The sequence below is a fragment of the Drosophila elegans genome, unplaced genomic scaffold (assembly GCF_018152505.1).
Source record: "Drosophila elegans isolate 14027-0461.03 unplaced genomic scaffold, ASM1815250v1 contig_476, whole genome shotgun sequence".
NCBI classification, from domain to species: Eukaryota; Metazoa; Arthropoda; class Insecta; order Diptera; family Drosophilidae; genus Drosophila; species Drosophila elegans.
Genome location: NW_024545863.1, coordinates 17,539,074 through 17,566,457, shown reverse-complemented (window position 1 = coordinate 17,566,457; position 27,384 = coordinate 17,539,074). Strand labels below are relative to the sequence as shown.

General features: G+C 42.7%; 9 protein-coding genes across 9 annotated transcripts; 2 read left to right on the top strand and 7 right to left on the bottom strand.

The window, feature by feature from the left end:
• The first annotated feature begins 376 nt into the window (after positions 1-376).
• Positions 377-2,094, top strand: LOC108135048 (fibrous sheath CABYR-binding protein). The gene is made up of 4 exons (XM_017255587.2): positions 377-667; positions 781-1,259; positions 1,324-1,404; positions 1,462-2,094. Exons 1-4 carry the CDS (start codon positions 484-486, stop codon positions 1,981-1,983), a joined length of 1,266 nt encoding a protein of 421 aa, XP_017111076.1. The 5' UTR covers positions 377-483; the 3' UTR covers positions 1,984-2,094.
• Positions 2,075-3,100, bottom strand: LOC108135049 (chymotrypsin-1). Its single transcript, XM_017255588.1, has 3 exons — positions 3,034-3,100; positions 2,378-2,973; positions 2,075-2,245 (listed from the first exon to the last, which is right to left on the bottom strand). The coding sequence occupies exons 1-3, from the start codon at positions 3,098-3,100 to the stop codon at positions 2,084-2,086; spliced, it is 825 nt and encodes a 274-aa protein (XP_017111077.1). The 3' UTR covers positions 2,075-2,083.
• A 289-nt stretch (positions 3,101-3,389) lies between these two features.
• LOC108135046 (chymotrypsin-2) lies at positions 3,390-4,463 on the bottom strand. Its single transcript, XM_017255585.2, has 3 exons — positions 4,370-4,463; positions 3,706-4,307; positions 3,390-3,644 (listed from the first exon to the last, which is right to left on the bottom strand). Exons 1-3 carry the CDS (start codon positions 4,461-4,463, stop codon positions 3,489-3,491), a joined length of 852 nt encoding a protein of 283 aa, XP_017111074.1. The 3' UTR covers positions 3,390-3,488.
• Positions 4,464-8,210: 3,747 nt separating this feature from the next.
• On the top strand, positions 8,211-9,555 carry LOC108135063 (chymotrypsin-1). Its single transcript, XM_017255605.2, has 2 exons — positions 8,211-8,852; positions 9,388-9,555. The coding sequence occupies exons 1-2, from the start codon at positions 8,217-8,219 to the stop codon at positions 9,553-9,555; spliced, it is 804 nt and encodes a 267-aa protein (XP_017111094.1). The 5' UTR covers positions 8,211-8,216.
• A 1,249-nt stretch (positions 9,556-10,804) lies between these two features.
• LOC108135041 (phosphoglycerate mutase 2) lies at positions 10,805-11,908 on the bottom strand. Its single transcript, XM_017255579.2, has one exon. It carries the CDS (start codon positions 11,803-11,805, stop codon positions 10,921-10,923), a length of 885 nt encoding a protein of 294 aa, XP_017111068.2. The 5' UTR covers positions 11,806-11,908; the 3' UTR covers positions 10,805-10,920.
• A 504-nt stretch (positions 11,909-12,412) lies between these two features.
• On the bottom strand, positions 12,413-14,311 carry LOC108135018 (probable cytochrome P450 313a2). Its single transcript, XM_041709157.1, has 7 exons — positions 14,158-14,311; positions 13,883-14,083; positions 13,632-13,817; positions 13,506-13,578; positions 13,320-13,446; positions 12,688-13,261; positions 12,413-12,626 (listed from the first exon to the last, which is right to left on the bottom strand). The coding sequence occupies exons 1-7, from the start codon at positions 14,309-14,311 to the stop codon at positions 12,466-12,468; spliced, it is 1,476 nt and encodes a 491-aa protein (XP_041565091.1). The 3' UTR covers positions 12,413-12,465.
• A 1,186-nt stretch (positions 14,312-15,497) lies between these two features.
• LOC108136087 (phosphoglycerate mutase 2-like) lies at positions 15,498-16,598 on the bottom strand. Its single transcript, XM_041709660.1, has one exon. The coding sequence runs from the start codon at positions 16,496-16,498 to the stop codon at positions 15,614-15,616; it is 885 nt and encodes a 294-aa protein (XP_041565594.1). The 5' UTR covers positions 16,499-16,598; the 3' UTR covers positions 15,498-15,613.
• Positions 16,599-17,047: 449 nt separating this feature from the next.
• LOC108136096 (probable cytochrome P450 313a2) lies at positions 17,048-19,009 on the bottom strand. Its single transcript, XM_017257080.2, has 7 exons — positions 18,856-19,009; positions 18,581-18,781; positions 18,331-18,516; positions 18,205-18,277; positions 18,019-18,145; positions 17,387-17,960; positions 17,048-17,325 (listed from the first exon to the last, which is right to left on the bottom strand). The coding sequence occupies exons 1-7, from the start codon at positions 19,007-19,009 to the stop codon at positions 17,165-17,167; spliced, it is 1,476 nt and encodes a 491-aa protein (XP_017112569.2). The 3' UTR covers positions 17,048-17,164.
• A 3,239-nt stretch (positions 19,010-22,248) lies between these two features.
• On the bottom strand, positions 22,249-24,436 carry LOC108141560 (probable cytochrome P450 313a3). The gene is made up of 7 exons (XM_017265004.2): positions 24,212-24,436; positions 23,950-24,150; positions 23,708-23,893; positions 23,577-23,649; positions 23,389-23,515; positions 22,762-23,335; positions 22,249-22,699 (listed from the first exon to the last, which is right to left on the bottom strand). Exons 1-7 carry the CDS (start codon positions 24,366-24,368, stop codon positions 22,539-22,541), a joined length of 1,479 nt encoding a protein of 492 aa, XP_017120493.1. The 5' UTR covers positions 24,369-24,436; the 3' UTR covers positions 22,249-22,538.
• Positions 24,437-27,384: the final 2,948 nt, after the last annotated feature.

The window sequence follows — 27,384 nt, the reverse complement described above, 5'->3', positions numbered from 1 at the left end:
AAAAAAATTGAGCTTTCTGGTCAACTGACTATTGTAAAGATAATTCAAAACATAATTCCCTATAAAAGAACATGTTTATTATTAAAAAATTAAAATATTTATTTGTTTTTACCTTCCTTTGTACTTTTTGGCTATTTTAACATTTTTCGTCTACTGGCAGCACTCTGTCACCCTTCGATAACGCCATCTTGCGTCAGTAAATCAAACCATACCATTCTACATAAGCTATTGTAGTTCGTTGTTTCTCCGTGTAGAAAACGTTTCAGAGCGCTGCTGAGCCGCCCAGTTTCATTTTTACCGAAAATGAGAAATTAAACTCAATAAGTGAACAAATTTTCTCAGTTTTGTTTTGATTCACTCTAATCGTAGTAGGCCAAATAAAACGGTAACCGTTTTAAAATATCATTGTCATATTCATCACAGTCAAGCCGTTGTCTGTTCAAAATTATAGAATTCTAGCATTATATTTCTGAATAAATCCAGATGAATTACCTGATTCAACGCGGAAAGTTGCGCCAGCAGTCGATTAATGTGCCGGAGGGTTTGCCGGAACTTCTGTCGGACATTACGCGCGAGGTGTTACGATGCCAGCCAAAGAAGGAGTGCCTCTGCCAGTTCATCATCGACTATCTGCACTCGGTGATCGTGACCAGGGAGAAGGCGTTGGGTGAGTATTTCCGGGTTACTCCATAAGTGTTTTTGGTAAACGAGCAGGTGTACAAAATCACTAACTTATTGAGAACTGCAGTACTTCATTTTAGAGAAATTCTTTTCTTTCAGTGGCCAAGTCCATTTTGGACAGGTCTCTTCGGGAGGTGGACAGCATAATATCAGATCTGTGCGTCTGCGACTTGGCCAAGGAGAAGTCGGAGCTGATGGGCCAGGTGCTGGAGGACTGTTTCCGCAACTTCCTCGAGAAGCGTCGCTGCGAGATGCGGCGTGGCAAGCAGACCATAAACTTCGAGGATGTGGACATACTGGAGGAGCTGCTGCAGAAGTGTCAGTTCTCCGACGAGGAGCTGATCCTGTCGCGTCCAGCCATCGAGAGTGCCTACAAGCGCTTCGTGGACGCCTACATGTCCGCGCAACGTGGTGCTGATGGAACCGAGCTGCTCTACCAGTACTTCCGCGACCGGGAGCTGAAGCGCATCAATGAGGCGATGCGCGAACAGGCGGCCATCACCATTCAGTCGGCTTGGCGGGGTTACTGGGTCCGTCTCCAGTTCCCCCAGGAAGTGTGCGTCTGCGTCTGCGCGGCGGTGAGTGAATCGATCTGTGCCCAGACTCTCTCTCTGAAGTTGATTTTATCTCCTGTTCCATCAGGATAAGGAGGACGACGAGGAGGAGAGGCGCAGGCAAATGGCAGCGAGCATCATTCAGCGCTTCTTCCGCAAGGTCATGTTGGTAGGTAACAAAGTTTGCATGATATAAACTTTAACTAACCCTTTTTTCAATGTGCAGCGCGTTGCCACTAAGCCCATCACAGATCCCTGTGGGGAACCTACAGAGCCAACAGAAATTACGGCGAGCTCGTCGCCGGAGGCAGGGAAGAGTGATGCGACTGTCCCGACTGCAGCAGAAACTTCGGGAACTGCGCCAGGAACTGCTCCAGGAACTGCTCCAGGAACTGCTCCAGGAACTGCTCCAGGAACTGCGCCGGGAACTGCGCCGGGAACTGCTCCGGCAACGGCCCGACCCTCGGAAACTGTTTTGGCAGAGCCGGAAGCCCAAGCTGAGGAAGCTCAACCACAGGCTCCAGAAGCAGCGGTGGAAGAGGCACCACCTGCAGTCGTCGAAGAGGCTGCACCACCTCCCGTCGAAGAGGCTGCCCCGGCACCACCACCACCCGCCGAGGAGCCTGCACCGGCGGAGGAGCCTGCACCGGCGGAGGAGGCCGCACCACCGGCTGAAGAAGCCGCACCACCGGCTGAAGAAGCCGCACCACCGGCTGAAGAAGCACCCGCCGAGGCAGCAGTCGAGTAGATGAAACAAAACCATCTTTATTAGTTTTCCTCTTAGTTGTTAAATTTATTTTTCCTGCAAGTGAATAATATAATCTGAAGGGGAGTAATCCTCAACCCCCTTACGATTCCACTTGACCTTCTATCCACTCACTGAAGGTTGACACCCGGGTGTAGACATCTGGAGATATGTACAGACCACACACAACCAATCCGTAGGAAACTATTCCCACTTGCTTCGGGCCGTTTTTCGTTTGCATGACCAGGGGTCCACCAGAGTCGCCCTGGAAATTTAAATATTATTTACTGCATTAAATTGTCTAAATTTCCTTTGCAGCTAAAACCAGTTGGGAATTATAGTGTCTTAGTGGAGATGCATATCGACAAATGAATATTATATGATTCCCCTGACTCACCGAACAGGCGCCCCTGAAAGGTCCTCTTGCGCAGATCTCCGTATCCGTAACGCTCTCCATTCCCGCATCCCTGCACTCCCTGTTCGAAATGGTGTGGTAGCTCATCCGTTGAAGTATGTTTGGGTAGTTGACTTCATCCAGGAAGGGAAAGGGCACCGGCAAACGTAGGCCCCAGCCCGTCAGCGTCACCGGAACTCCACCGTTTACAAACTCTCTTTGCATAGATTTGTACTCAATGGAGGTGATGCTGGCATTGTTAAGCTTCAGAGGAGGATCAATGGACAGCACGGCCAGATCGCTGGTCACCAGTTCTTTGTATTTGGGATGAATACTGTAGGTCAGGACTTGGGAGCGGGAACCCCTTTCGTTCAGACCACGAATTCCGGCCACCACAGACATGCGACTCGCATTCAATCCCTGGCAACAATGGGCAGCCGTTAGGATGCGATTGGGGGCAATGATGGATCCGCCGCAGAAGTGCATCTGACCGGCACGGGTTCTGTATTGCAGGGAAACCTGGTAGGGTACATGCTCCCCCGGTGGAACATCCGCACCTCCGACAATTCGGTGCGGTGTATAGCCACTGGGCTGACGAGCTATCGAAAGTAAATTCATACCTAACTGATTGCTCTTCAATAATTTCAATTAAAACTCACAATTAAGCCTTCCAATGGCACCTCCCACGGCTATAGCTGCGATGAAGAGTAGCTCGGTTGGACCCATCGTTAGTTGGTTAATGCTACTGGCTTTGCATCTGCCACGCTACTTAAACAAAAGCTTGGCCCCCATTAGAGAGGGAATTTGCATATGTATCGCACATATCTGGGGCACTTTGGATACTTGGTTATGCCATTAAATTTGATCTTGAAATTGAAATTATAATGAGGAGTTCTGCTGGTAATGTGACCTGGTTAACTGGCTTGCAAATATCGAATTGCGAGTGTGAGGGGCTTGCAGCAAATTGTTGATAGCTTATGTGTAGTTCTAAACCAAGGAAGATATTGCTAGGTTGTACTGTTCATCTGACCTTGTATTGTCTTATACAAAGATGGTATTTTTATTAAATCTGTTGTTACGAATTCAAAATGTTTAAATTTAAATATTGGTAAATTTAAGCCATTCTTTCCTTTATCCAACCATCGAACATGGACACTCGAGTGTAGACATCGGGGCTGTTGGAGGCGCAAAAGGCAGTGCCATAGGATACCACGCCCACCTGCTTATAGGTCTCTCCACTCTTCATCACCAAGGGACCGCCAGAATCGCCCTATTTGCATGTGATAACGAAATATAATCTAGATTTAAAACAATTTCAAAACTCAACTCACATTACAAGCTCCCTTGCCGAATCGCTCCAAGGCGCAGATTTCGGTGTCGGTTAGTTGGGTCATGGTCTGCTTGCACCTGGAGTTGCTTAGGGTCTTGTAGTTGAGCTTCTGCAGCACAGTGGGGTATTTGGCAAAGGGTCCAGTGCCAAAGTGGAAGACAGAGCCCCATCCGGTGAGTAGAACCTCCTGGTCGGCGCCAACCAGTTCCGAACCACTCACATCGATGGTGGCCACTCGCTTCTCGTCCAACTCAAAGGATGGCTCGATTTTGAGGATGGCAATGTCGCTGGTCACCAGTTCCTGGTAGTTCTCGTTCATCTCGTAGGACTGCACCTGGGATCTGAATCCGGAGCTGTCCTCCAGATCCCTGATGCCGGCCACAACGCTAATGCGACTGGCATTCTGACCATTGACGCAGTGGGCAGCGGTGAGGACACGATTTGGAGCGATCAGGGACCCACCACAGAAGTGACGTTGCTTGCCACCGCGAGTGAGGAACTGCATGGACACCTGGTAGGGCACATACTCATCCTCGGGCACATCGTAGCCGCCAACCACACGCTCATGGGAATTGGTGTCCGCCTCCTCGAAATACTTGTCCACTGGGGCAAAGCAGTGACTTGAGTATGAAGTACTCATTGGTTAAGTTATCAATATCACTTACAGTCGATGACGCTGCCCATGGGATTACCCTGGACCACCTCCTTGGCTGCCACAAAGGCTGCCACAAACAGCACAAATGAAGTTACTCCGTTCATGGTGGGACTGAGCTTGGAACTAGCACTAGTGCACCCGAGGTTTATATACGCATCGATGAGCCCCAATTAATTGGGCCTTTTCGTTCTGCTCGATTCATTTGAATTTTATCGAGCTGTGCAGCTGTGGGCGGTCGTCCCACCTCATGTAATGGGTTACAAGGTCGCTGGGCAACGATAGCGGTGGCCTAGGCGATAGGAACTTCCAGTTGGCAAGGAGAGACACATGGGAATGGGTGTGCTATTAGCCAACTGAGATTGGTTCTATTTCGTGGGTTCAGGCTGGGAAATAATATTGCCTCAAAAGGTATCTAAATGGCAAAAGACAGAATTTTCTTACTTTTCATTCGCGAGCAATACATCAATTTACTGGCTCCAAAGAGTCAGCTTCAGCACTTCCAAGGAATAACACCTACGCAAGGGTAAAATAATCAGAATCAGAGACCAGTCTGCCCAAACAGAACCAGCTCCTGCCCAAACGATCTGTCTCAGAGTTTTAATCAGCGAATAATTTAAATATTCCGATTAAACAAGCCCCTGCGACGGCAGCGGACATTTCTTTTAATTCATGGTGCGGACAAGGAGACCTGCCGCTGGCAATCAGCACCTCGGACACCTCGGTTTCAGTTTCTCTTCCAGCTTGAGGTCCAGACATGAGCTGCAGCAGGAGCTCTAGGACCACATCCACATGTTCGATGCAAATCAGCTTCGAGTTCTGCCTCAATTGCCAATGCCTTCTGCCATGGGCGGGCACTCACTCTGTGAGTGCTATCTGGTCCACATTCGGAGTCAGATGTGTCAGTTCCGGGCCTGATTGCATCCAGCTAATGAATCATTTTGGGTGTAGCTGGCTCTGGCTCTGGCTCTGGCTCTCGATCTGGTTCTGACTCTGGTGGACAGGGCCTTCAGCTGTGTGTGGCGCACTGGCGCGAATTAATTATGCACACCTCTCGGCTTCGTGGCAACTCCTCCGTTCGCCTTGCTCCGCCGGCTGCTGTTGAGGTCTTGATCTTTGGACTCCTGTGTTAATTGTCCTGGGCCGCAATGCAGCGCCACGAAGCTGTGAGCCAGCGAACCGATTTGAACCCGAAATGGCTTTATTATATCGCCAGCAAGCCCCACCCACAGGATGTGTCTGCAGATCTGGGCATCTCTGGAGCTGAATCGGAATCTGAATCTCAATCTGAATCTGAATCCGACTCTGGCGCCTGTTAATTGGACCACCCTGTCAAGGCATGACTTATCTGCGGACTTTATGCTTAATTCCCGCCTCTAATTTGCATGTGAGCTTCGTTCTTCTTCGACTTGACGGGTTAATCCTTGTGTTAACTCATTAGGCTTTGTTCTAGCAAAGGAAATTTAATCAAGGAATCAACGAAAGCTGCACATCAGTTTAGTATACTAAGAACTCACTTTTTTGTGAAGAACGTGATAGGGAAAACATTCTTTACAAGCAACCTTTGCACAAGCAACTTTATATTATAGCTACTTTTTTGACTTTATTATTGCTGATTGGCAATTTGCTACTCAAAAATTATAAGAAAAGGTAAGGAATTAGAAGATGGAATAGTAGTTAAGAGCTTAGTTAACATAAGATAAAATAAGTTTTAAATATATTAGCTGACTCATTGCTTTAAATTAATATTATTGCGTATATATCCTTACATTTTTCTTTTTTCTTCTATACCATTTTACATAAATAACTTAACAAAAACCATTACTTTAGATTTGTGTTTATATAAAATATTTTAAATGATATGACTTTGAATGAATTACGCAGAATTAATTTTTTTTTGGTGTCAGCACTTTTTTTTATAACTTATTGGGCGGAAACATAATAAATATTTCGTTTAAACTAAGAAAAAAAAATTTAACAAATATCATAATATTATTGTTATTACTATAATCCTTTAAAGCGTAAAAGGCCTTTGCTGACAAATAAAAGGAAACTTAATTTTAAACAAACCATCGCTTCAGTCCAAGCTGAAAAAGAACGCAGACGATGGTCAAAATTCTCACTAATAAAATGCACTTTAATCATTTCATCAACGGTGTTGTCGACCATATCCTCCGGCCAAGGGCTTGCGGATCGGTTCGGTGTTAACAAGATAAGCATCCTGCCTGTCCGCTGCGACGGGACGCCATCATTATTATGACATTCTGTTTGATTGCCTGCCCCGCAGATGCCCTCATTCATGGCCATGTTCGCCAGCCAACTTCTGTAGAATTGTGCGTGTGGCCGAGAAGAAGGGGTCAGAACCGAAGTGGGCATTCATTCTCGGTGCAATTTTTATGGGTTTTGTGTTTTCGGTATATGTTTTCTTGTTTGTCTCTTTGCCGCCAACGTCATCGTCTTGATTTATTGGCCGACTTCTTAAAGCAGAGCCGCTGGTTTTACGATCTGTCCGGAGTGAGGGAAGTGGCATTTTATATACCCGGCTTAAAGTCCAGTAGCCACTCGGAAGGGCACTACTCTAACCGTTTTGGTTTAAGGGTCAATTCAGAGCATCGGCGGAAACAGGTGAGAGAAACCGTTCTGCTGGTTCGACCTGAATGCAAATGATTGTGACTGATGGCAACATAAACAAACGAGATCAGCCTGGTTAGTCGAATGAGTTTTCCGCTTCGCAGGCAATTAATTTCGCACTCGTTTCCAAGTGGAAAATTATTTGCGTGTTTTGCATAATCAGTAAATTGGTCGTTTATTTTAGTACTTAATTTGCTCAGGATCGCACCACGAGGTGCACCGTCTCCCACTGGAATCACCACCCCTCCCACTGGTCTTATAAATTATGACTCTGGAGCCCAACACATGCAGCGATGTGGAGTTGGCTCTGGCCCGAGCATTGGGCAAATTAAACAGATTTTTATTTGCAAATCAGATAAGAGATCATGCCACGAATACGCGTTCGCCCAGATAAACAGATGAACAGATACTCAGATACAAAATCGGACTAGAGCTGGCTCAATATTTATCGGTCGCGTGAGCGTGTTACCTAATTGATGACAACAGGTAGGCGCTTCTGTCAAGCCCAGTCTTATGATGGGATCTGCGGATCGCATCCCCGCTAGCTTATGATAACCAGGCACGCAAGGCGACAACTGGGCAGCTGGGAGCAGAGCAGCAGGAGATCCAAGTCAACTACTGTTTGGCCTGGAATGCTAAAAAAATGTTATATCCTTTCCCGAAGAACAAAGTTTCAAGTTAAGAAAATAAATAAACGAATTAAATATATATATTGTCATAACATAAATTACAAAAGTTTATAATGTGCACATTGTTTACTCAAATTATAAATTATTTTACTTGTTTTTGAGTGAGTGTGGAATGTTGTTTATAAAATGGTATTTTATTGTTTAGTTGGTTAAATTAAATCCCCCAAAAAAATATGTTTAGGTTTATATGACTTAGTTGGTTTTATAAAATCACCAATAAAAAAGATTTTTAGGCTTATATGCACAGTAATTATTATGATCGGAAGAGAATAATACCCATTTGGTAGTTTTTATTTTAATTGTGTATTTAATTGTGTTTTTTTTATCAAGTTTACATAAAGCCAGTACTGTTATTTATATGAGATACTTGGAAAAGGTTACCCAAACACAACCCACATTAAATTATTTCAAGATCACAAGCATTTACATGTTTGCATCGCCAAATAAACGATAAGCTCCATGTGAAGATGTATAAAAAGCACAGAATGCAGTCGCATGCCATTCATTTCCAACAGTGCAAACGTGATGTCGTATCCGAAAATGGCAATCCTGGTGCTTTTTTGTACTTTTCTGATCCTCCGGAAAGGGCTGGCTGAAGTGGTGACCCCGACCACCGATCCACCCACTCGGATCAATGGTGGCCAGCAAGTGAACGAGTCGGTGCCCTTCCAAGTGTCCCTGCAAATGCAGCGCCGTGGTCGCTGGCAGCACTTCTGCGGTGGCTCCATTGTGAGTGGCCAGCATGTCCTTACGGCTGCCCACTGTGTGGAGAAGATGAAGGTGGAGGACGTCAGCGTGGTGGTCGGAACGCTCAACTGGAAGGCAGGAGGACTGCGCCACCGGGCGGTGACCAAGCACGTTCATCCCCAGTACTCGATGAGTCCGCGGATCATCAACGACATCGCCCTTGTCAAGGTCACTCCCCCGTTCCGTCTGGAGCGATCCAATATCAGCCCCATCCTCATGGGCGGATCCGATCGCATTGGTGAAAAGGTGGCCGTCCGCCTCACCGGCTGGGGATCCACATCTCCGTCCACCACATCGGCCACTCTACCGGATCACCTGCAGGCGCTTAACTACCGCACCATCTCGAACGAGGAGTGCAACCAAAAGGGATTCCGGGTGACGCGCAATGAGATCTGCGCCCTGGCTGTCCAGGGTCAGGGGGCATGTGTGGTGAGTCAAATACCATAGCATGACATTTAAATATGTTCCATAAGGGATTATGCTTACATGTATAGAATATAACACTTTTCAGATCCTTTAACTAAACTTAATTTTGATGAGTTCAATGCAATAACATCACATTTAAATAATAATATAAAACCCTTTCAGATCCTTTAGTTAAAAATAATTTTGTTTTTTATTTTTACAAAGATTAGGCAAAGAAGTTACAATTTAATGTCATATAGAAGTGTTAATTTCTTTTAAATTGACTCAATTATTTTTTTTAATAACATTTTTAAAACTCTTACAACTAGAAAATTAAATTAGAAAACTTACATTTAAAAAAAAAAAAAATCCCACTTTAATTTAATTTAAATTTAAATCTTGTAATCAAAATAATAAACCATTACTTAATAGCGAAGAACTATAACAAATTAACGGCAAAAAACGGCAAAGTTATCATACCTATACCTACAAGCTGTTAACATATATTTTAGCCAACACTTTCATTGGACTTTTCTCAAAAAATGAACATGTATTTCAGGGCGACTCTGGTGGACCCCTGATTAAGCCCGGTCCCCAGCCGCACCTGGTGGGCATTGTGTCGTACGGCTCGTCCACCTGTGCCCAGGGCAGGCCCGATGTCTACACACGAGTGTCCAGCTTCTTGGCCTACATCAGCCAGGTGATCAACCAGGATCTGGCCCAATAAATACACTCCGGCAGCGCATAAATAAACCTTGGTTCAACTGAACTTGACTAAATTCCTCGGGGTCTCGCGTTCTTGGCTATTCCCCTTCTGCCTCCCTTCCTTTGGCGACTAATTAAAAATCTTGTTCAATATTCGCCACAGCCGGGCATGGAAGGCGGAGGAGTCTGGGTGGAGTCCGCCGAGTCGCCTCTCCATCTCTAGGCTTGGCCCGACTCCAGCGAAAACTTGGGCTGCCGCCTGCCAGGGCGACCATGATAAATGCAAAAAGCAATTTATCGCGCATTTAACTCAATTCAGTTTCTTTATGGCAGCGGGACGGCGGAGTCTGCCACAAAGTTTCGCTGACACGCACACTGCGGCGGACGGTGGACGGTGGACGGTGGACGGCGGAAGGCAGACGGCAGACTATGCCCTGCTCTCTCCGAAGACCGGGCCTTGTAATTCGATATTAGATTTTATGCGCGACAAATACGAAGTGCAAACATTTTTATGTTCCCGCCGTTTCATAGCTGCGATTGGTATTGCTATGTGCCAGTGTATGTATGTGTAGGGGAAACGATTTAACGGGGCGCCGACTTTGACTTCGACTCTAACTTTGGTCTCGCCTCGACTGCGGCTGTGTAATTAAGTTCAAATAATGTGGAGCTGATGTCTTTGCCGGCTCGAAGGACCATTTTCCTGCAGAGGAGCCCGTTTCCTAGCTCGTTTCACGCTCTCAATTTACTGGCTCAAAGCTCGCCACGCTCTGCGGTCCTAACATGGAAAATCTGGCCCCGACTGAACTCCCATATATATACAGCTAACAGCTAACAGCGGGTCAAATGCGCCGAAGACTAAACCACCCATTTGAAACCTCCATTACGCAGGCCAAGCATCTCATCCCAAGACAATCTGGGCACTGCGCACTGCGCACTGCTCACCATATAAATTCATTTAGATCAATCAATTCAATTTGTTTGTCAATAAGCCCTAAATGAGTATTTCATTTAAACAAATTAAGATTCGACCCATTCGGAATGCCAGAGGCTGCCAGAGGCGGACTCATCCCGCAGCAATTAAAATTGACGCGACACACTCGATTCCCTGATTTCTTAAACGAGCGCAATGGAAACACATATAAATACGGCTGGACTTTGGCTCAGACCCAGACCCAGACCCAGAACCAGACCCTGGGACCCAGAACGCCCTGAGACCATAAGACCAAGAGACCAATGGCCAGACCACATCGCTGTTGACTCTTCATTGTCAATTAAAATCAAATAAATTTATTTGCTGCTTGACATTCGCATTGCCATAGTTTCGATCCGCTCTTTTTGTTTGGCATGCAAGTGCATTGAGCTGATTGCTGACCTTGGACTGCCCAAATCACTTGGCTTTTCCCTGGTTGGCCACCGACTCCATGGCCTTCTTGACCGTCTCCGGATCGCCGAGGAATCTCAGTGTGGCGAGGGGCTTGAGATTCTCGTCCAGTTCGTAGACAAAGGGTATGACCGTGGGCAGGTTGAGGTCCATGATGTCCTGGTCGGAGATGCACTCCAGGTGCTTGACCACGCCCCTCAGGCTGTTGCCGTGGGCGGCCACCAGGATGCGCAGGCCCTCCTTGATCTGCGGCACTATCACCTCGTCCCAGTAGGGCAAGGTGCGTTCGATTGTTAGCTTGAGGGACTCCGACTTGGGGAAATCCGAAGCACTAAGATGGCCCTCATAGCGTGGATCCTCTACAATGCAGGCGTAGTACTCGTGGTCCGGCTCCATGGGCGGCGGCGGGGTGTCGAAGCTGCGGCGCCAGATCTGGACCTTTTCCTCGCCGAACTTCTTGGCCGTCTCGGCCTTGTTCAGACCCGTCAGTCCGCCGTAGTGACGCTCGTTGAGGCGCCACGAGGTGCACACTGGGATGGGGCGGTGCTCGCTGGACTTCAGGATGGCCGTGAGGGTGTCCTGGGCTCTGGACAGCACCGAGGTGTGGGCCACGTCGAACTCCATTTTGGCCTCCTTGAGGGCACGGCCGGCCGCACAGGCCTCCTGCTGCCCCTTCTCCGACAGCTTGGTATCGAACCAGCCGCAGAATAGGTTCTTCTGGTTCCACTCGGACTCCCCGTGCCGCACCATCACAATCCGGTACTTTCCCTTTTTATCCGGCTGATTGCCACCGGAGGAGGGCTTCGAGTACGGCCTTGGGGTGCGGGCTTCGATGTTTGCCAGGCGGCCCAGCATTTGGCCACACCACGAGTTCCTGGCCAGAGCCAACATTTTGGGGCACTTCAAATTTTGGAAAAGTGATAAGTCTAGATTGTGTTCATTGCGAGTGTGATTCCCAACAAATCTGACTTGTCGACCACTTGACAGATGGGAAGACCGGCTAGAACAAGCACTCTTTGGTTCCAGTACCTAAGTTTATTTATGATTGTCCGACTTCGCTTCGAGCAATATAGCTTCAACTAATTTAGTTAGTAAGACTCTAGTCTTGAGTGATATTAACCTGTATGTTCATTTATTAAAATGTTAATTTGTAAAAATTTACTTTATGTTGTCTCACTTACATTTTATTTTCATTTTAGATTATCAAAAAAAAATTGAAGAGATAGTTATGTAATACCATACATTCGTTTGTAAATGATAGTTGTCATTGCCCTTTTTGTGTCGGGATATGAATGAATTGTCGTTTTTAAATTAAACAATAAAAATCGGTGTTACTTAAATAAGCTGGATAAAGTATTTACTTGTAATGGAAAACTAGTGAGAACACGGTCACAAAATCAGAACCTTAATCGAATATTACAATAATTCTATTTTTTTCTAATATTCATCTCAACCCAATAAAATTCGAAATAAATGTAATATTTTTTATCGATTTTTAATATAAAATAATTCATTAAGTATAATGGCGACCCTTCAATTGTATATAACATATTAATTCCGCCTTTGAAAATGTAGCTTTGGAGACTGGGCCAACTTCATGGCCGTATTGTCAACAAAAACGAGATCCTCATATCGAAAAGAGGTGCCTATTTTGTAGTTCCTTAGTATCTTGGCTAGTGCGAGCTTGACTGACATCAATGCATATTTCCAGCCTGTAAAACAAAAAAGTCATTACAATTTTTGTTTTGAAAAAATTTAAAACATTTAGTTAACCTATGCAATTTCGCTTTCCCCTTGAGAACGGAATGAAGGCGTAGGGATGCCTTTCGAGGATGTTTTCCGGCAGAAAGTTATCAGGGTTGAACTTCTCTGCCTCGGAGCCCCAGAAATCCGGGTTACGGTGAGTACTGAATATGTCAATGCCTATTACGACATCTTTAGGAATGACAACTCCATTTGAAAGGCGAACATCTCTAATAGTTTCCCTCGGAGCAATGGGAATTGGTGGTATCAATCGCAAGGTCTCGTTCAACACGCGGTCCAAGTACTCCAAATTTTGTAGGTCTTCCTCAGTCACTTCGAAGTCGCCGTTTGTTGGAAAGGCTTTTTTAAGCTCTTCAAATGCCATATCCTGGTAGTCGGGGAACATGGCTAACAAAATCATAGTGTGCCAAACTGTTAGACCTGTAGTCTCGAACGCAGCTAAGACCATATTACTGCATTCACTTTTCACTTCCTCATAGCTTAAATCGCCACTTCGAAACAGATCGATTGCTCGGTTGATCAAAGTGTTTGAAATGGAAGATGTACTATTTTCCTCGGTACATTTTAGTTTTTTATCAATTATCTAAAAAAATACATTTTTAAATAACCGTTACTCATGTTTTATCATTTTGTATACATACATTTTCAACAGGTTTATTAATCACCAAGGCGTTCTTCAATCTCTTTTTCTCATAACCACAGAGTTTGGCAATAAACTTGTTCTGGACCAAGGGAAAGATTACGTTGACCGTTATCAAACCTATGATTCTGTAAAATTAAACCTTTAATTAGATAAGCTTAAACTCAAAAGCTTTAATTTTTCTTACGTTTGATAGCTTTCCATTAGTTTATCATCTTTGAAGGTCTGATCTTCTTGTATATCAGACCCCATTGTAGTTTCTGAGAATATTAAATAATTAAATATGCTGAGGTGATAGAATAATCATACCTACTCATAGCCGTTCTAAAAGACCATCGGTGAATATCTGGAAGCACATCCTTCTCCCCTTGACCCACAAAAGTATCCAGCAAGGAGACTAATGTTTTCGATTCATCATTGAAAACTGGCATAAAGCTGAGCAGGACACCATGTTTGAATGTGGGATTCAGCTGCTTGCGGCGAATATCCCATTTAGGCTCTACACAATTTTGAAATACATTTAAATCACCTACAAGTGGTTTATTTTTTTTTTGTAGTCAATACCTCGCAACGTCACCAATCCGAATCCAATACAGGTACCCATACCATTAACCATGTGCAATGACTTATTTAGGCAGTCTGAAGACGTTAATATGTCCTTTAAGATCGTTGGATCCCTAGTAACCAAAATTGGCACCGGTCCCAGCCAGGAAAAAATAGTTGAGCCATATTTGTCCATGTACTGAGCTCGTAAGCTCATTTTACCTGCAGTGAAGGAGTGCACATTAACTCAAATTCAGCTTGGACTCAATTAAACAAATTAGGGATTTTTGACTTACGCTTGTTAATAGTGTACTCGATGGCTATGCCGAGCAGGGGAAGTCCCATTGGTCCTGGCAACTGGAACATCAGCTTATATAGACAGCGACGATTCCACAAAAATCGGAACCAGAAAAATATCCCCGCAGCAATCAAGAAGTGTATTGTTAGCATTTTAACCAAACATTGTGCTAGCACGGTACAGTTGCCAGAATATATATCTCAGTTAGGGATTGTAATTTGGTGTGTTCGGGTCAAAATTTATGTTGGGTTGCGATCCTCTAATTAAAGTGGGTAATTATTTTTGGATATTTTATTTTAATTGCTTTGATTACAGTGTGACCCTCGACTTGCTAAATGAGTTTGTTAACGTTTAATTTAACTAATTAAGCACATACATCAGAAACTCAGAAACTTAATTGTAATGAAAAAATGTTTTTTAATACAGTTCAAATTATTGTTTGCTTCTATAGAGCGAAAGGCGGCAAAATGGTTTAAATCTTCTTTTTAGAAGTTATGTTAGTGTAAAAAGTATTTGAAATTTTAAATAAGGTATTAAGGGTAATTTTAACTTAATTGAAACTTGACGGACCCATCATCAAAATTTTTTTTCATTTACTTCGTTAGTATACTACTTACTCATTGATATTTATACCCTTGCAGAGGGTATTATAATTTCAGTCAGAAGTTTGCAACGCAGTGAAGGAGACATCTCCGACCCTATAAAGTATATATATTCTTGATCAGCATCACTAGTAGAGTCGATCTAGCCATGTCCGTCTGTCCGTCCGTCTGTCCGTCTGTCCGTCCGTCTGTCCGTCTGTCAGTCTGTCCGTCTGTCCGTCTGTCCGTCCGTTTATATGCAAACTAGTCTCTCAGTTTTAAAGCTAGCTGCATGAAACTTTCCCAAAAGTTGTCTTTCTATTGCAGGTAGTATATAAGTCGGAACGAACCGGATCGGACGACTATAGCATATAGCTCCCATAGGAACAATCTGGGCACTGCGCACTGCGCACTGCTCACCATATAAATTCATTTAGATCAATCAATTCAATTTGTTTGTCAATAAGCCCTAAATGAGTATTTCATTTAAACAAATTAAGATTCGACCCATTCGGAATTCCAGAGGCTGCCAGAGGCGGACTCATCCCGCAGCAATTAAAATTGACGCGACACACTCGATTCCCTGATTTCTTAAACGAGCGCAATGGAAACACATATAAATACGGCTGGACTTTGGCTCAGACCCAGACCCAGACCCAGAACCAGACCCTGGGACCCAGAACGCCCTGAGACCATAAGACCAAGAGACCAAGAGACCAATGGCCAGACCACATCGCTGTTGACTCTTCATTGTCAATTAAAATCAAATAAATTTATTTGCTGGTTGACATTCGCCTTGCCATAGTTTCGATCCGCTCTTTTTGTTTGGCATGCAAGTGCATTGAGCTGATTGCTGACCTTGGAATGCCCAAATCACTTGGCTTTGCCCTGGTTGGCCACCGACTCCATGGCCTTCTTGACCGTCTCCGGATCGCCGAGGAATCTCAGTGTGGCGAGGGGCTTGAGATGCTCGTCCAGTTCGTAGACAAAGGGTATGCCCGTGGGCAGGTTGAGGTCCATGATGTCCTGGTCGGAGATGCACTCCAGGTGCTTGACCACGCCCCTCAGGCTGTTGCCGTGGGCGGCCACCAGGATGCGCAGGCCCTCCTTGATCTGCGGCACTATCACCTCGTCCCAGTAGGGCAAGGTGCGCTCGATTGTTAGCTTGAGGGACTCCGACTTGGGGAAATCCGAAGCACTAAGATGGCCCTCATAGCGTGGATCCTCTACAATGCAGGCGTAGTACTCGTGGTCCGGCTCCATGGGCGGCGGCGGAGTGTCGAAGCTGCGGCGCCAGATCTGGACCTTCTCCTCGCCGAACTTCTTGGCCGTCTCGGCCTTGTTCAGACCCGTCAGTCCGCCGTAGTGACGCTCGTTGAGGCGCCACGAGGTGCACACTGGGATGCGGCGGTGCTCGCTGGACTTCAGGATGGCCGTGAGGGTGTCCTGGGCTCTGGACAGCACCGAGGTGTGGGCCACGTCGAACTCCATTTTGGCCTCCTTGAGGGCACGGCCGGCCGCACAGGCCTCCTGCTGCCCCTTCTCCGACAGCTTGGTATCGAACCAGCCGCAGAATAGGTTCTTCTGGTTCCACTCGGACTCCCCGTGCCGCACCATCACAATCCGGTACTTTCCCTTTTTGTCAGCCTGATTGCCACCGGAGGAGGGCTTCGAGTACGGCCTTGGGGTGCGGGCTTCGATGTTTGCCAGGCGGCCCAGCATTTGGCCACACCACGAGTTCCTGGCCAGAGCCAACATTTTGGGGCACTTCAAATTTTGGAAAAGTGATAAGTCTAGATTGTGTTCATTGCGAGTGTGATTCCCAACAAATCTGACTTGTCGACCACTTGACAGATGGGAAGACCGGCTAGAACAAGCACTCTTTGGTTCCAGTACCTAAGTTTATTTATGATTGTCCGACTTCGTTTCGAACAATATAGCTTCAACTAATTTAGTTAGTAGGACTCTAGTCTTGAGTGATATTAACCTGTATGTTAATTTATTAAATGTTAAATGTTAATTTGTAAAAATGTACTTTTTGTTGTCTCACTTACATTTTAGTTTCATTTTAGATTATCCAAAAAAAAATTGAAGACATAGTTATAGTAATACCACACATTCGACTGTAAATGATAGTTGTCATTGCCCATTTAGGGATATACTCAGTGAATTGCCGTTTTTAAATTAAACAATAAAATTCTGTGTTATTTAAGTAAGCTGGATAAAATATTTACTTATAATGGAAAACTAGTAAGAATACGGTCACAATATCAGAACCTTAATCGAATATTACAATAATTGTATTTTTTTCTAATATTCATCTCAACCCAATAAAGTTCGAAATAAATTTAATATCTTTAATCGATTTTGAATATAAAATAATTCATTGAGTATAATGGCGACCCTTCAATTGTATATAACATATTAAGTCCGCCTTTGAAAATGTAGCTTTGGAGACTGAGCCAACTTCATGGCCGTATTGTCGACAAAAACGAGATCCTCATATCGAAAAGAGGTGCCTATTTTGTAGTTTCTTAGTATCTTGGCTAATGTGAGCTTGACTGACATCAATGCATATTTCCAGCCTGTAAAACAAAAAAGTCATTACAATTTTTGGTTGAAGAAAATTTAAAACATTTAGGTAACCTATGCAATTTCGCTTTCCCCTTGAGAACGGAATGAAGGCGTAGGGATGCCTTTCGAGGATATTTTCCGGCAGAAAGTTATCAGGGTTGAACTTCTCTGCCTCGGAGCCCCAGAAATCCGGGTTACGGTGAGTACTGAATATGTCAATGCCTATTACGACATCTTTAGGAATGACAACTCCATTTGAAAGGGGAACATCTCTAATAGTTTCCCTCGGAGCAATGGGAATTGGTGGTATCAATCGCAAGGTCTCGTTCAACACGCGGTCCAAGTACTCCAAATTTTGTAGGTCTTCCTCAGTCACTTCGAAGTCGCCGTTTGTTGGAAAGGCTTTTTTAAGCTCTTCAAATGCCATATCCTGGTAGTCGGGGAACATGGCTAGCAAAATCATAGTGTGCCAAACTGTTAGACCTGTAGTCTCGAACGCAGCTAAGACCATATTACTGCATTCACTTTTCACTTCCTCATAGCTTAAATCGCCACTTCGAAACAGATCGATTGCTCGGTTGATCAAAGTGTTTGAAATGGAAGATGTACTATTTTCCTCGGTACATTTTAGTTTTTTATCAATTATCTAAAAAAATACATTTTTAAATAACCGTTACTCATGTTTTATCATTTTGTATACATACATTTTCAACAGGTTTATTAATCACCAAGGCGTTCTTCAATCTCTTTTTCTCATAACCACAGAGTTTGGCAATAAACTTGTTCTGGACCAAGGGAAAGATTACGTTGACCGTTATCAAACCTATGATTCTGTAAAATTAAACCTTTAATTAGATAAGCTTAAACTCAAAAGCTTTAATTTTTCTTACGTTTGATAGCTTTCCATTAGTTTATCATCTTTGAAGGTCTGATCTTCTTGTATATCAGACCCCATTGTAGTTTCTGAGAATATTAAATAATTAAATATGCTGAGGTGATAGAATAATCATACCTACTCATAGCCGTTCTAAAAGACCATCGGTGAATATCTGGAAGCACATCCTTCTCCCCTTGACCCACAAAAGTATCCAGCAAGGAGACTAATGTTTTCGATTCATCATTGAAAACTGGCATAAAGCTGAGCAGGACACCATGTTTGAATGTGGGATTCAGCTGCTTGCGGCGAATATCCCATTTAGGCTCTACACAATTTTGAAATACATTTAAATCACCTACAAGTGGTTTATTTTTTTTTGTAGTCAATACCTCGCAACGTCACCAATCCGAATCCAATACAGGTACCCATACCATTAACCATGTGCAATGACTTATTTAGGCAGTCTGAAGACGTTAATATGTCCTTTAAGATCGTTGGATCCCTAGTAACCAAAATTGGCACCGGTCCCAGCCAGGAAAAAATAGTTGAGCCATATTTGTCCATGTACTGAGCTCGTAAGCTCATTTTACCTGCAGTGAAGGAGTGCACATTAACTCAAATTCAGCTTGGACTCAATTAAACAAATTAGGGATTTTTGACTTACGCTTGTTAATAGTGTACTCGATGGCTATGCCGAGCAGGGGAAGTCCCATTGGTCCTGGCAACTGGAACATCAGCTTATATAGACAGCGACGATTCCACAAAAATCGGAACCAGAAAAATATCCCCGCAGCAATCAAGAAGTGTATTGTTAGCATTTTAACCAAACATTGTGCTAGCACGGTACAGTTGCCAGAATATATATCTCAGTTAGGGATTGTAATTTGGTGTGTTCGGGTCAAAATTTATGTTGGGTTGCGATCCTCTAATTAAAGTGGGTAATTATTTTTGGATATTTTATTTTAATTGCTTTGATTACAGTGTGACCCTCGACTTGCTAAATGAGTTTGTTAACGTTTAATTTAACTAATTAAGCACATACATCAGAAACTCAGAAACTTAATTGTAATGAAAAAATGTTTTTTAATACAGTTCAAATTATTGTTTGCTTCTATAGAGCGAAAGGCGGCAAAATGGTTTAAATCTTCTTTTTAGAAGTTATGTTAGTGTAAAAAGTATTTGAAATTTTAAATAAGGTATTAAGGGTAATTTTAACTTAATTGAAACTTGACGGACCCATCATCAAAATTTTTTTTCATTTACTTCGTTAGTATACTACTTACTCATTGATATTTATACCCTTGCAGAGGGTATTATAATTTCAGTCAGAAGTTTGCAACGCAGTGAAGGAGACATCTCCGACCCTATAAAGTATATATATTCTTGATCAGCATCACTAGTAGAGTCGATCTAGCCATGTCCGTCTGTCCGTCCGTCTGTCCGTCTGTCCGTCCGTCTGTCCGTCTGTCAGTCTGTCCGTCTGTCCGTCTGTCCGTCCGTTTATATGCAAACTAGTCTCTCAGTTTTAAAGCTAGCTGCATGAAACTTTCCCAAAAGTTGTCTTTCTATTGCAGGTAGTATATAAGTCGGAACGAACCGGATCGGACGACTATAGCATATAGCTCCCATAGGAACAATCGGAAAAATAAATGAAAAAAAATTTAACTTTGCTGTTTTTTAATTTTTTGTTTTGTTCTTCGACGTATAGTAATGGTTAAATATTTCCGATTTACGGTTTAAATTTCATCAAAATCGGACGACTATAGCATATAGCTCCCATAGGAACAATCGGAAAAATAAATGAAAAAAATTATAACTTTGCTGTTTTTTAATTTTTTGTTTAGTCCTTCGACACTTAGTAATGGTTAAATATTTTCGATTAACGGTTTAAATTATATCAAAATCGGACGACTATAGCATATAGCTCCCATAGGAACAATCGGAAAAATAAATGAAAAAAATTATAACTTTTCTGTTTTTTAATTTTTTGTTCAGTTCTTCGACATATAGCAATGGTTAAATTTTTCAAAATTATGGTTTAGATTTTATCAAAATCGGACGTCTATATCATATAGCTCCCCTAGAAATAATAAAAATATACAAATAATCTCCATTTAAACTAGTTCGGCCAAGCAAAACGCATCTCCTCCTACTTTTTCCTTTACGTAAACATCTATAAAGATGCATCGCCCGCTTAAAGATCTCGTATTTTGGCTTGGGTTTTATTTTCTCTTTGGTATGCCCCGATCGCACGCAGCAATAATTGAAACCACTTTAATAATAATATTTGAAACCACTTGAAACCAAAAACTTGTATAATATTGCGCTCCCGTTTGGAGTACCCAATATCAAGTGCACATTGATCGTATTGAGTCGGTACAAAACAAATTTCTTCTTTTTGCCCGTTGTGGTTTGAATTGGGATCAGCAAGAGTAAGGTTGTATTCTTACTCAAGTAGATTACTATTGCTTAATTTACCTACTCTTGTAAATCGTAGAATCATGCTTGGACCTATTTTTATGCACAATCATGTGGAAGGTGATATTGACTCCATAGAATTGGTAAGCCGCTTAACTTTTATTGTGCCTTTTGGACCAACCCGCAACTACCATATTCTTAACTTGCCAACATGTACCTTAAATTTTGGCCTGCATGAGCCTTTTCGTGTTCTTTGTAACAATTATAAAAATCTATATAATCAAATTTGCATTTCAACCACTATCCCTGCACCGTACTTAGTTTTAGTTTTAATACCCTTGCAGAGGGTATAATAATTTCAGTCTGAAGTTTGCAACGCAGTGAAGGAGACATCTCCGACCCTATAAAGTATATATATTCTTGATCAGCATCACTAGGCGAGTCGATCTAGCCATGTCCGTCTGTCCGTCCGTCTGTCCGTCCGTTTATATGCAAACTAGTCTCTCAGTTTTAAAGCTATCTGCATGAAACTTTCCAAAAAGTTGTCTTTCTATTCCAGGTAGTATATAAGTCGGAACGAGCCGGATCGGACGACTATAGCATATATTTCCCATAGGAACAATCGGAAAAATAAATGAAAAAAAATTATAACTCTGCTGTTTTTTAATTCTTTGTTTAGTTCTTCGACATTTAGTAATGGTTAAATATTTCCAATTTACGGTTTAAATTTCATCAAAATCGGACGACTATAGCATATAGCTCCCATAGGAACAATCGGAAAAATAAATGAAAAAAATTATAACTTTGCTGTTTTTCAATTTTTTGTTTAGTTCTTCGACATTTAGTAATGGTTACATATTTCCGATTTACGGTTTAAATTTCATTAAAGTCGGACGACTATATCATATAGCTCCCATAGGAACAATCGGAAAAATAAATGAAAAAAATTATAACTTTTCTGTTTTCTAATTTTTTGTTTAGTTCTTCGACATTTAGTAATGGTTAAATATTTCCGATTTACGGTTTAAATTTCATCAAAATCGGACGACTATAGCATATAGCTCCCATAGGAACAATCGGAAAAATAAATGAAAAAAATTATAACTTTGCTGTTTTTCAATTTTTTGTTTAGTTCTTCGACATTTAGTAATGGTTACGTATTTCCGATTTACGGTTTAAATTTCATCAAAGTCGGACGACTATATCATATAGCTCCCATACGAACAATCGGAAAAATAAATGAAAAAAATTATAACTTTTCTGTTTATTAATTTTATGTTTAGTTCTTCGACATATAGCAATGGTTAAATATTTCAGAATTATAGTTTAAATTTTATCAAAATCGGACGTCTATATCATATAGCTCCCTTAGAAATAATACAAATATATAAAATAACTTTCAAATAATTGAGCTGCAAATCATCATAGCTTCAATGTTTTTAAACATATACGAAAGTAAATCATAATTTGAATGTTTTCAAAAATGTTTAATTCTTGCAATAGCTGCAAGGGTATATGAACTTCGGCTTGCCGAAGTTTGCTTTCTTTCTTGTTTTATAATAATATTATTTTGGTGTGTTCAGGTCGAGCACTTTTAATTTAATTTAAGGAAAATATTTATTGGTATCACACGTTCATTGCTTGGTTACTTAGCTAAAAAACTTAATCAATTTTGTGTCTTTTAATTTTGTTTAAACCTAGTTCAAAAAAGGAGTAATAAACTAACAAGGAAAAAGGCATTTCCAAACACTAAATAAATTATTGTTTTAAGAATTATTAATTTATAAATCGTTGCATATAAAATATAATTCTTGCTACCTGTAAATAGGAAAATATCCCCAACAAAAGAAATTCTGGTATTAATATCTAAAACATCTGATAGGCGTTTTCACCTCATTTGGCTTAAAGTAAAAAATAACAAACTGAGTCCTAAGTCCGCCGTTGAAAGTCTAATCCTGGTGACTGGGCCAGCTTCATGCCAATGTTGTCAACGAAAACGAGGTCCTCATAGCGAAATGATGTGCGTATCTTGAAGTTCCTCAGTATTTTTGCTAGGGCGAGCTTAGAGGACATCAGTCCATATTTCCAGCCTAATTGGAGCAATAATCAAGGATTAATAATATCTTTCATCCAAAAGAAATACAAAACTAACCTATGCAATTTCGTTTTCCCTTTGAAAACGGAAGGAAGGCGTAGGGATGCCTGTCGCGAACATTGTCCGGCAGGAAGTTATCGGGATTGAACTTTGCTGCGTCTGGACCCCAGACCTCCGGGTTGCGGTGAGTGTTGAATATGTCGATGCCAATGGTGACTCCTTTGGGGATGAGAACTCCGTTCGAAAGGCGGAAGTCCTGCAGCGTTTCCCTCGGTGCAAATGGCACGGATGGTATCAGTCGCAAGGTCTCATTCAACACGCGCTCCAAATAGACCATTTTCTGCAGGTCCTCATAGGTCACTTCGAAGTCGCCGGCCGTTGGAAAGAGATCCTTGAGCTCCTCGAAGACCGTATCCTGGTACTGGGGGTACATGGCCAGCAGAGTGAGTGTATGACAGACCGTGAGACCGGTTGTTTCGAAGGCGGCCACGACTATACTACTACATTCACCCTGCACGTGCTCATATGGTATTTGGCCATTCCGGAAAAGTTCAATGGCTCGGTTGATCACAGAGTTGATTTCCGGTTGCGAAGTACCCTCCGGCTTTGAGTTGAGTTTTTTGTCCAGGATCTGCATGGGTAAGATATTAGAATAGTAACATTATTCAGACAGTCAAAACTCACTTTGGTTATCATTTTCTGAATATTAGAGGCGGCCCTCATTCTCTGATCTTCATATCCGCACAGCGTGGAAATTATTTTGTTCTGAGTGAAAGGCATCAAAACATTCATTGTCATCAGTTGTAAAAGCCTAAAAAATATTATTTTTTTTAATTTAAGAATTAGGACTTTAATGATTGTGATTCACTTACGACTGATAACTTCTCAAAATTGTATCGTTCTTAAAGTTTTCCTCATGTTTTATATCAGTGCCCACTGTGGTTTCTGTTGGCCAATATTAGTTGAAAATAAATCATAATATGGGTTTAAGTTTTCAACTTACGAGTGGCTATTCTGAACGACCATCTGACAATATCATTGAGAATCTCTTTTTCACCATGACCAACATAGGTGTCCAGTAAGCTGACCAAAGTTTTTGTCTCCGCATTGAAAATGGGAAGAAAGCTAAGCAAGATATTGTGCTTGAATGTGGGATTCATTTGCTTGCGCCGCTCAATCCACTTGGGTCCTAGTAAAAATTCAATAGATTAAACACGGCTAGAGATAGTGAACTTATTCAAGTACCCTTCAAGGTGAACAATCCATCTCCAGCACTACGAGCAATTGCATCAGCCGCATGCGAACTCCTGTTGATGCATTCCGAAGACAAGAGCACTTCCTCGGCAATCTTTGGATCCCGTGTCACAACAAATGGGTCTGGGCCAACCCAGAGCAGAACGGTTGACCCATACATATCCAAGTACTTGGTTCTGGTGGTCATTTTACCTGTGGTCAAAGTGATATCAATTATTCCCCAATTGGTTGCCCCTTCAGAACACCAGCTTACGTTTGTTGAGGATAAGGTACTCCGCGGCAATGCCCAAAATTGGAAGTCCCAAGGGTCCGGGCACCTTGGCATGCAGCATATACAGCCTTCGTCGACTCCATAGAAAGTATATCCAAAAGAACACCCCAACGGTCAGCAGCAATCCGAATGTCAGCATGGTGAGAAATCCTTATTGAACTTGAAGTTACGAACTCCCTAGAGTTGTTTCATACACTGAGTTCGCTCCTCGGCTTCACCAGAGTTTTATATAAAAAAGTGTGTCTTTTGTGTGATCCCAGCCAATTAAATACATATTAAGACGTGCTAAGTTACTAAAATGTAAGCTCACCTTGAACTGCCCAAACCGAGTCGCGCAGTTCGACTTTGTCCTCTCGGTAGGCATTAAAAAGAAGATTCTGATTAGGTCAAAAGCGAGTAGTTTGCGGTTGGCTTACTTCCGGATTTTAAAGGTATACATTCTATTTCGGGGCTCCAGCTACAGCTACAGCTTCAGCTACAGCTTCAGCCCGATGATCCCCTCAATCGCAGTGCAATCCATCATCCACATTGGGCGAGAAAGCAATTAAGCTCGAGTCGCGTCAACCGCTTACGAGTTTAAGGCGAAGCTTACCCGGCTAAGCCCAAAATCTATTGACAAGAAGCTGCTGGACCGCAACAGGTAACCCCTATCGGAGCGGCAATTAAAGTCTCGAAAAATGTCAGCGGCGATAAATTATTTTTAAGTGCGTTCCCCGAAATGTTGTCAAAAAGTGTTAGAAATTTTCACTTCACCGCAAGCCACACACACACAGCCCGATGCGTGGTGCTTTGCCAAGCGCAGTTCCAAGCGGACTTCCAAGCGGTTCCAAGGTGTTCCATGGTGTCCCAAGGTGTGGCAGGCTGCCCACGAACATGGACTCGGCGCACGCAAGCCTCTCAGATATTCAGGGAGGGGATCGAGAGTCTGGGGATGACGTCTGATAGGCGCGCGATAAGCAACATTACCGTACAATTTTCAATTAACACGCTGGGGAAAAACGCGGGGGGAGAGCGGTGATAAATTCCTCAAAGCCTCGACCCTGGCGCTTGCAGGCACAAAACTGTTCAAGCTGTTCAAACTGTTCATACAACAAATTGTCTAATCGAATGCCCAGCTAGGAACCCAGAGGAGGACATCGTAGTCGTAGTCCTCGGCCAGGTTGGAACTGATCTATGGTAGCCGTTAGTGTCGTCGGCAGTGAAAAGTTGTCGACCTGCACTGGCAAAATACAGTAAATGCAAAGGCAAAGGAAAATGGGGAAAGGAAAATGAAAAGGAGGGAAAATCCAGGCAAATAATCGACAAACGTCCAACAAGCCAACTGGCCGTGGTAGACAATTTATCATCTCGACTTGGGCTTCGGTTTCGCCTCCAGTCCAGTGGCCGTAAAAGCTTCTTTATGGCCGCTTCTGTGCTCTGGCCCCTGGTCACAGGTTCTCGGCACCAGCATTTTACATATTGCCCAGATGGAAGCCGCTCGCCGGGCACAAATCTTTGATTTTATGTTTTGGCTCCACTTTGCCCGCTCAAAATGACATGTTTTCATTTTCGTTTGCGTTTTTCGCCATGGTTTTATGACCCTTTAAATGATTTGCATAATTGAGTTGGAGAGTGCGCGCTTGGACTCTGGATGAGATTTTTGGCAATTGTGTTGGACTTTTGGATTATGGTCCTTATTTTATGTGCACATTTATTATTACCACTTTATATGGTTGGTGGTTTTGGTAATAAACTTAGAACAAAAAACTGTAAAACAAACATTATATTAGCTTTGTTTTTAAACTTAAGAAATATGTTTTTTTAAGCATTAAGCCGATTGATTACTATAAGAAAAATACAAACTATTAAGTATTTTACAGACTTAAATGTTTTATTTAAAGTATACACATTTGCTGTTCTGGGAAAGATATGTAACATTTATAAATTAATATTTTATTACGTTGACAATATTAATCAATATTTGAATACTGCAATTTTGTAGTTTTCTAGGTCATAGTTTTCAATAACAACTATATTTAAAGGTAAATAGGACAGAAATCAAAAATGTATTTATTAATACATTTTACCATTGACAAGATTAATTAACTGTTAAATATTCCATAGCTTCAGTGTTAGTTTATAATAATAACAAGATTTTTTAAGAGGTCATAGCTTACGATGAAAATTCCACTTTCAATGCACTTTCAACCTGTACAGTCAAACTTAATCAACTTTTCAATTTTCCCTAAGCAAACAAACGAAAAGCAGAAAGTGTCTTACCATTTTTCCTATTAGATGCGGCGCTTTCATCATTTTCAGGAGGCGCGTGAGGAGTTCAAAGGTGGCCCAAATGACATCCGTACATCGCCAGTGGCTGGCCAAAATAATGCAGCGGCTCCAGTGAATCTCCACGGAGATGTGGCTACTGCACAGCTGCACATATTGTGTGAGCACATACGACTACGATTCCAACTGCAACTGGGAGTGCAAGTGCCAGTGCAAGTGCAATCGAGATGAAGATGCATCGGGTGAGCACACACGTCCGCTGGCCATGAACTTTGCTCGCCTAACCCCTTCCTGCCGATGCTGAATTTCGGATTGGACCTGCGGCAATTTGAGCACCTGGCGGGCCTCATGTGTGCACTTTCAGAGATCATTTTCCGTTTTCCCCCCAGAGCGCCGCGAATCGAGGTCCATTTGCGTAAATTGAAAATGAAGCGGAAAAAGGATTCAAACACCTGCAAAATTATAACAGAGCAAATCGGACTGCCTAACTAATGGCAGGCTATTGCTTGAGTTGTAAGAGAAGTCCGCTCCGCTCCCATGGACAACTTGGTCCATCCCTCGGGATCTGGTGGATCTGGTAAATCTGGTGGGTGTGTGAAATAGGGCTAAGCTTGCGTGCGGGTTCAAGCTCCCACTTCCTCCCCCCCATGGACATGCATGCGATTCCATTTTGATAATAATGGCACAGCCAAATAATTATAATGATCGTGATCACAATCATCGATGGGAGATGACTAAGCAATTTACCGTTTCTAAGCCGGCTATAGCTATACATTTCTGAGGCCAGACCCCGGGCACATCTTCAATGAAATTTCAGGTCAATTGTCTTGCGGCGGCTGCGTTTGCCTGTTTGTGTTGTGTCTTGCGGTCTGGGATCCGAACTTCAAACT

What these genes read in the sequence shown, in the direction of transcription:
- LOC108135048 (XM_017255587.2), top strand. Translation starts at nt 484, where the DNA reads ATGAATTACCTGATTCAACGCGGAAAGTTGCGCCAGCAGTCGATTAAT. An exon ending in GCGTCTGCGTCTGCGCGGCG is followed by an intron (nt 1,260 to 1,323) that starts GTGAGTGAATCG and finishes CTGTTCCATCAG; the next exon opens with GATAAGGAGGACGACGAGGA. An exon ending in TCTTCCGCAAGGTCATGTTG is followed by an intron (nt 1,405 to 1,461) that starts GTAGGTAACAAA and finishes TTCAATGTGCAG; the next exon opens with CGCGTTGCCACTAAGCCCAT.
- LOC108135018 (XM_041709157.1), bottom strand. Translation starts at nt 14,311, where the DNA reads ATGCTAACAATACACTTCTTGATTGCTGCGGGGATATTTTTCTGGTTC. An exon ending in TTAATAAACCTGTTGAAAAT is followed by an intron (nt 13,262 to 13,319) that starts GTATGTATACAA and finishes GTATTTTTTTAG; the next exon opens with ATAATTGATAAAAAACTAAA. An exon ending in GGGAAAGCGAAATTGCATAG is followed by an intron (nt 12,627 to 12,687) that starts GTTAACTAAATG and finishes TTTGTTTTACAG; the next exon opens with GCTGGAAATATGCATTGATG.
- LOC108136087 (XM_041709660.1), bottom strand. Translation starts at nt 16,498, where the DNA reads ATGTTGGCTCTGGCCAGGAACTCGTGGTGTGGCCAAATGCTGGGCCGC.
- LOC108135041 (XM_017255579.2), bottom strand. Translation starts at nt 11,805, where the DNA reads ATGTTGGCTCTGGCCAGGAACTCGTGGTGTGGCCAAATGCTGGGCCGC.
- LOC108141560 (XM_017265004.2), bottom strand. Translation starts at nt 24,368, where the DNA reads ATGCTGACATTCGGATTGCTGCTGACCGTTGGGGTGTTCTTTTGGATA. An exon ending in GTCGTTCAGAATAGCCACTC is followed by an intron (nt 23,650 to 23,707) that starts GTAAGTTGAAAA and finishes ATTGGCCAACAG; the next exon opens with AAACCACAGTGGGCACTGAT. An exon ending in GGGAAAACGAAATTGCATAG is followed by an intron (nt 22,700 to 22,761) that starts GTTAGTTTTGTA and finishes TGCTCCAATTAG; the next exon opens with GCTGGAAATATGGACTGATG.
- LOC108135049 (XM_017255588.1), bottom strand. Translation starts at nt 3,100, where the DNA reads ATGGGTCCAACCGAGCTACTCTTCATCGCAGCTATAGCCGTGGGAGGT. An exon ending in TGCCATTGGAAGGCTTAATT is followed by an intron (nt 2,974 to 3,033) that starts GTGAGTTTTAAT and finishes TACTTTCGATAG; the next exon opens with CTCGTCAGCCCAGTGGCTAT. An exon ending in CTTTCAGGGGCGCCTGTTCG is followed by an intron (nt 2,246 to 2,377) that starts GTGAGTCAGGGG and finishes TTAAATTTCCAG; the next exon opens with GGCGACTCTGGTGGACCCCT.
- LOC108135063 (XM_017255605.2), top strand. Translation starts at nt 8,217, where the DNA reads ATGGCAATCCTGGTGCTTTTTTGTACTTTTCTGATCCTCCGGAAAGGG. An exon ending in AGGGTCAGGGGGCATGTGTG is followed by an intron (nt 8,853 to 9,387) that starts GTGAGTCAAATA and finishes CATGTATTTCAG; the next exon opens with GGCGACTCTGGTGGACCCCT.
- LOC108136096 (XM_017257080.2), bottom strand. Translation starts at nt 19,009, where the DNA reads ATGCTAACAATACACTTCTTGATTGCTGCGGGGATATTTTTCTGGTTC. An exon ending in CTAATGGAAAGCTATCAAAC is followed by an intron (nt 18,146 to 18,204) that starts GTAAGAAAAATT and finishes TTAATTTTACAG; the next exon opens with AATCATAGGTTTGATAACGG. An exon ending in GGGAAAGCGAAATTGCATAG is followed by an intron (nt 17,326 to 17,386) that starts GTTACCTAAATG and finishes TTTGTTTTACAG; the next exon opens with GCTGGAAATATGCATTGATG.
- LOC108135046 (XM_017255585.2), bottom strand. Translation starts at nt 4,463, where the DNA reads ATGAACGGAGTAACTTCATTTGTGCTGTTTGTGGCAGCCTTTGTGGCA. An exon ending in CATGGGCAGCGTCATCGACT is followed by an intron (nt 4,308 to 4,369) that starts GTAAGTGATATT and finishes GCTTTGCCCCAG; the next exon opens with TGGACAAGTATTTCGAGGAG. An exon ending in TCGGCAAGGGAGCTTGTAAT is followed by an intron (nt 3,645 to 3,705) that starts GTGAGTTGAGTT and finishes ACATGCAAATAG; the next exon opens with GGCGATTCTGGCGGTCCCTT.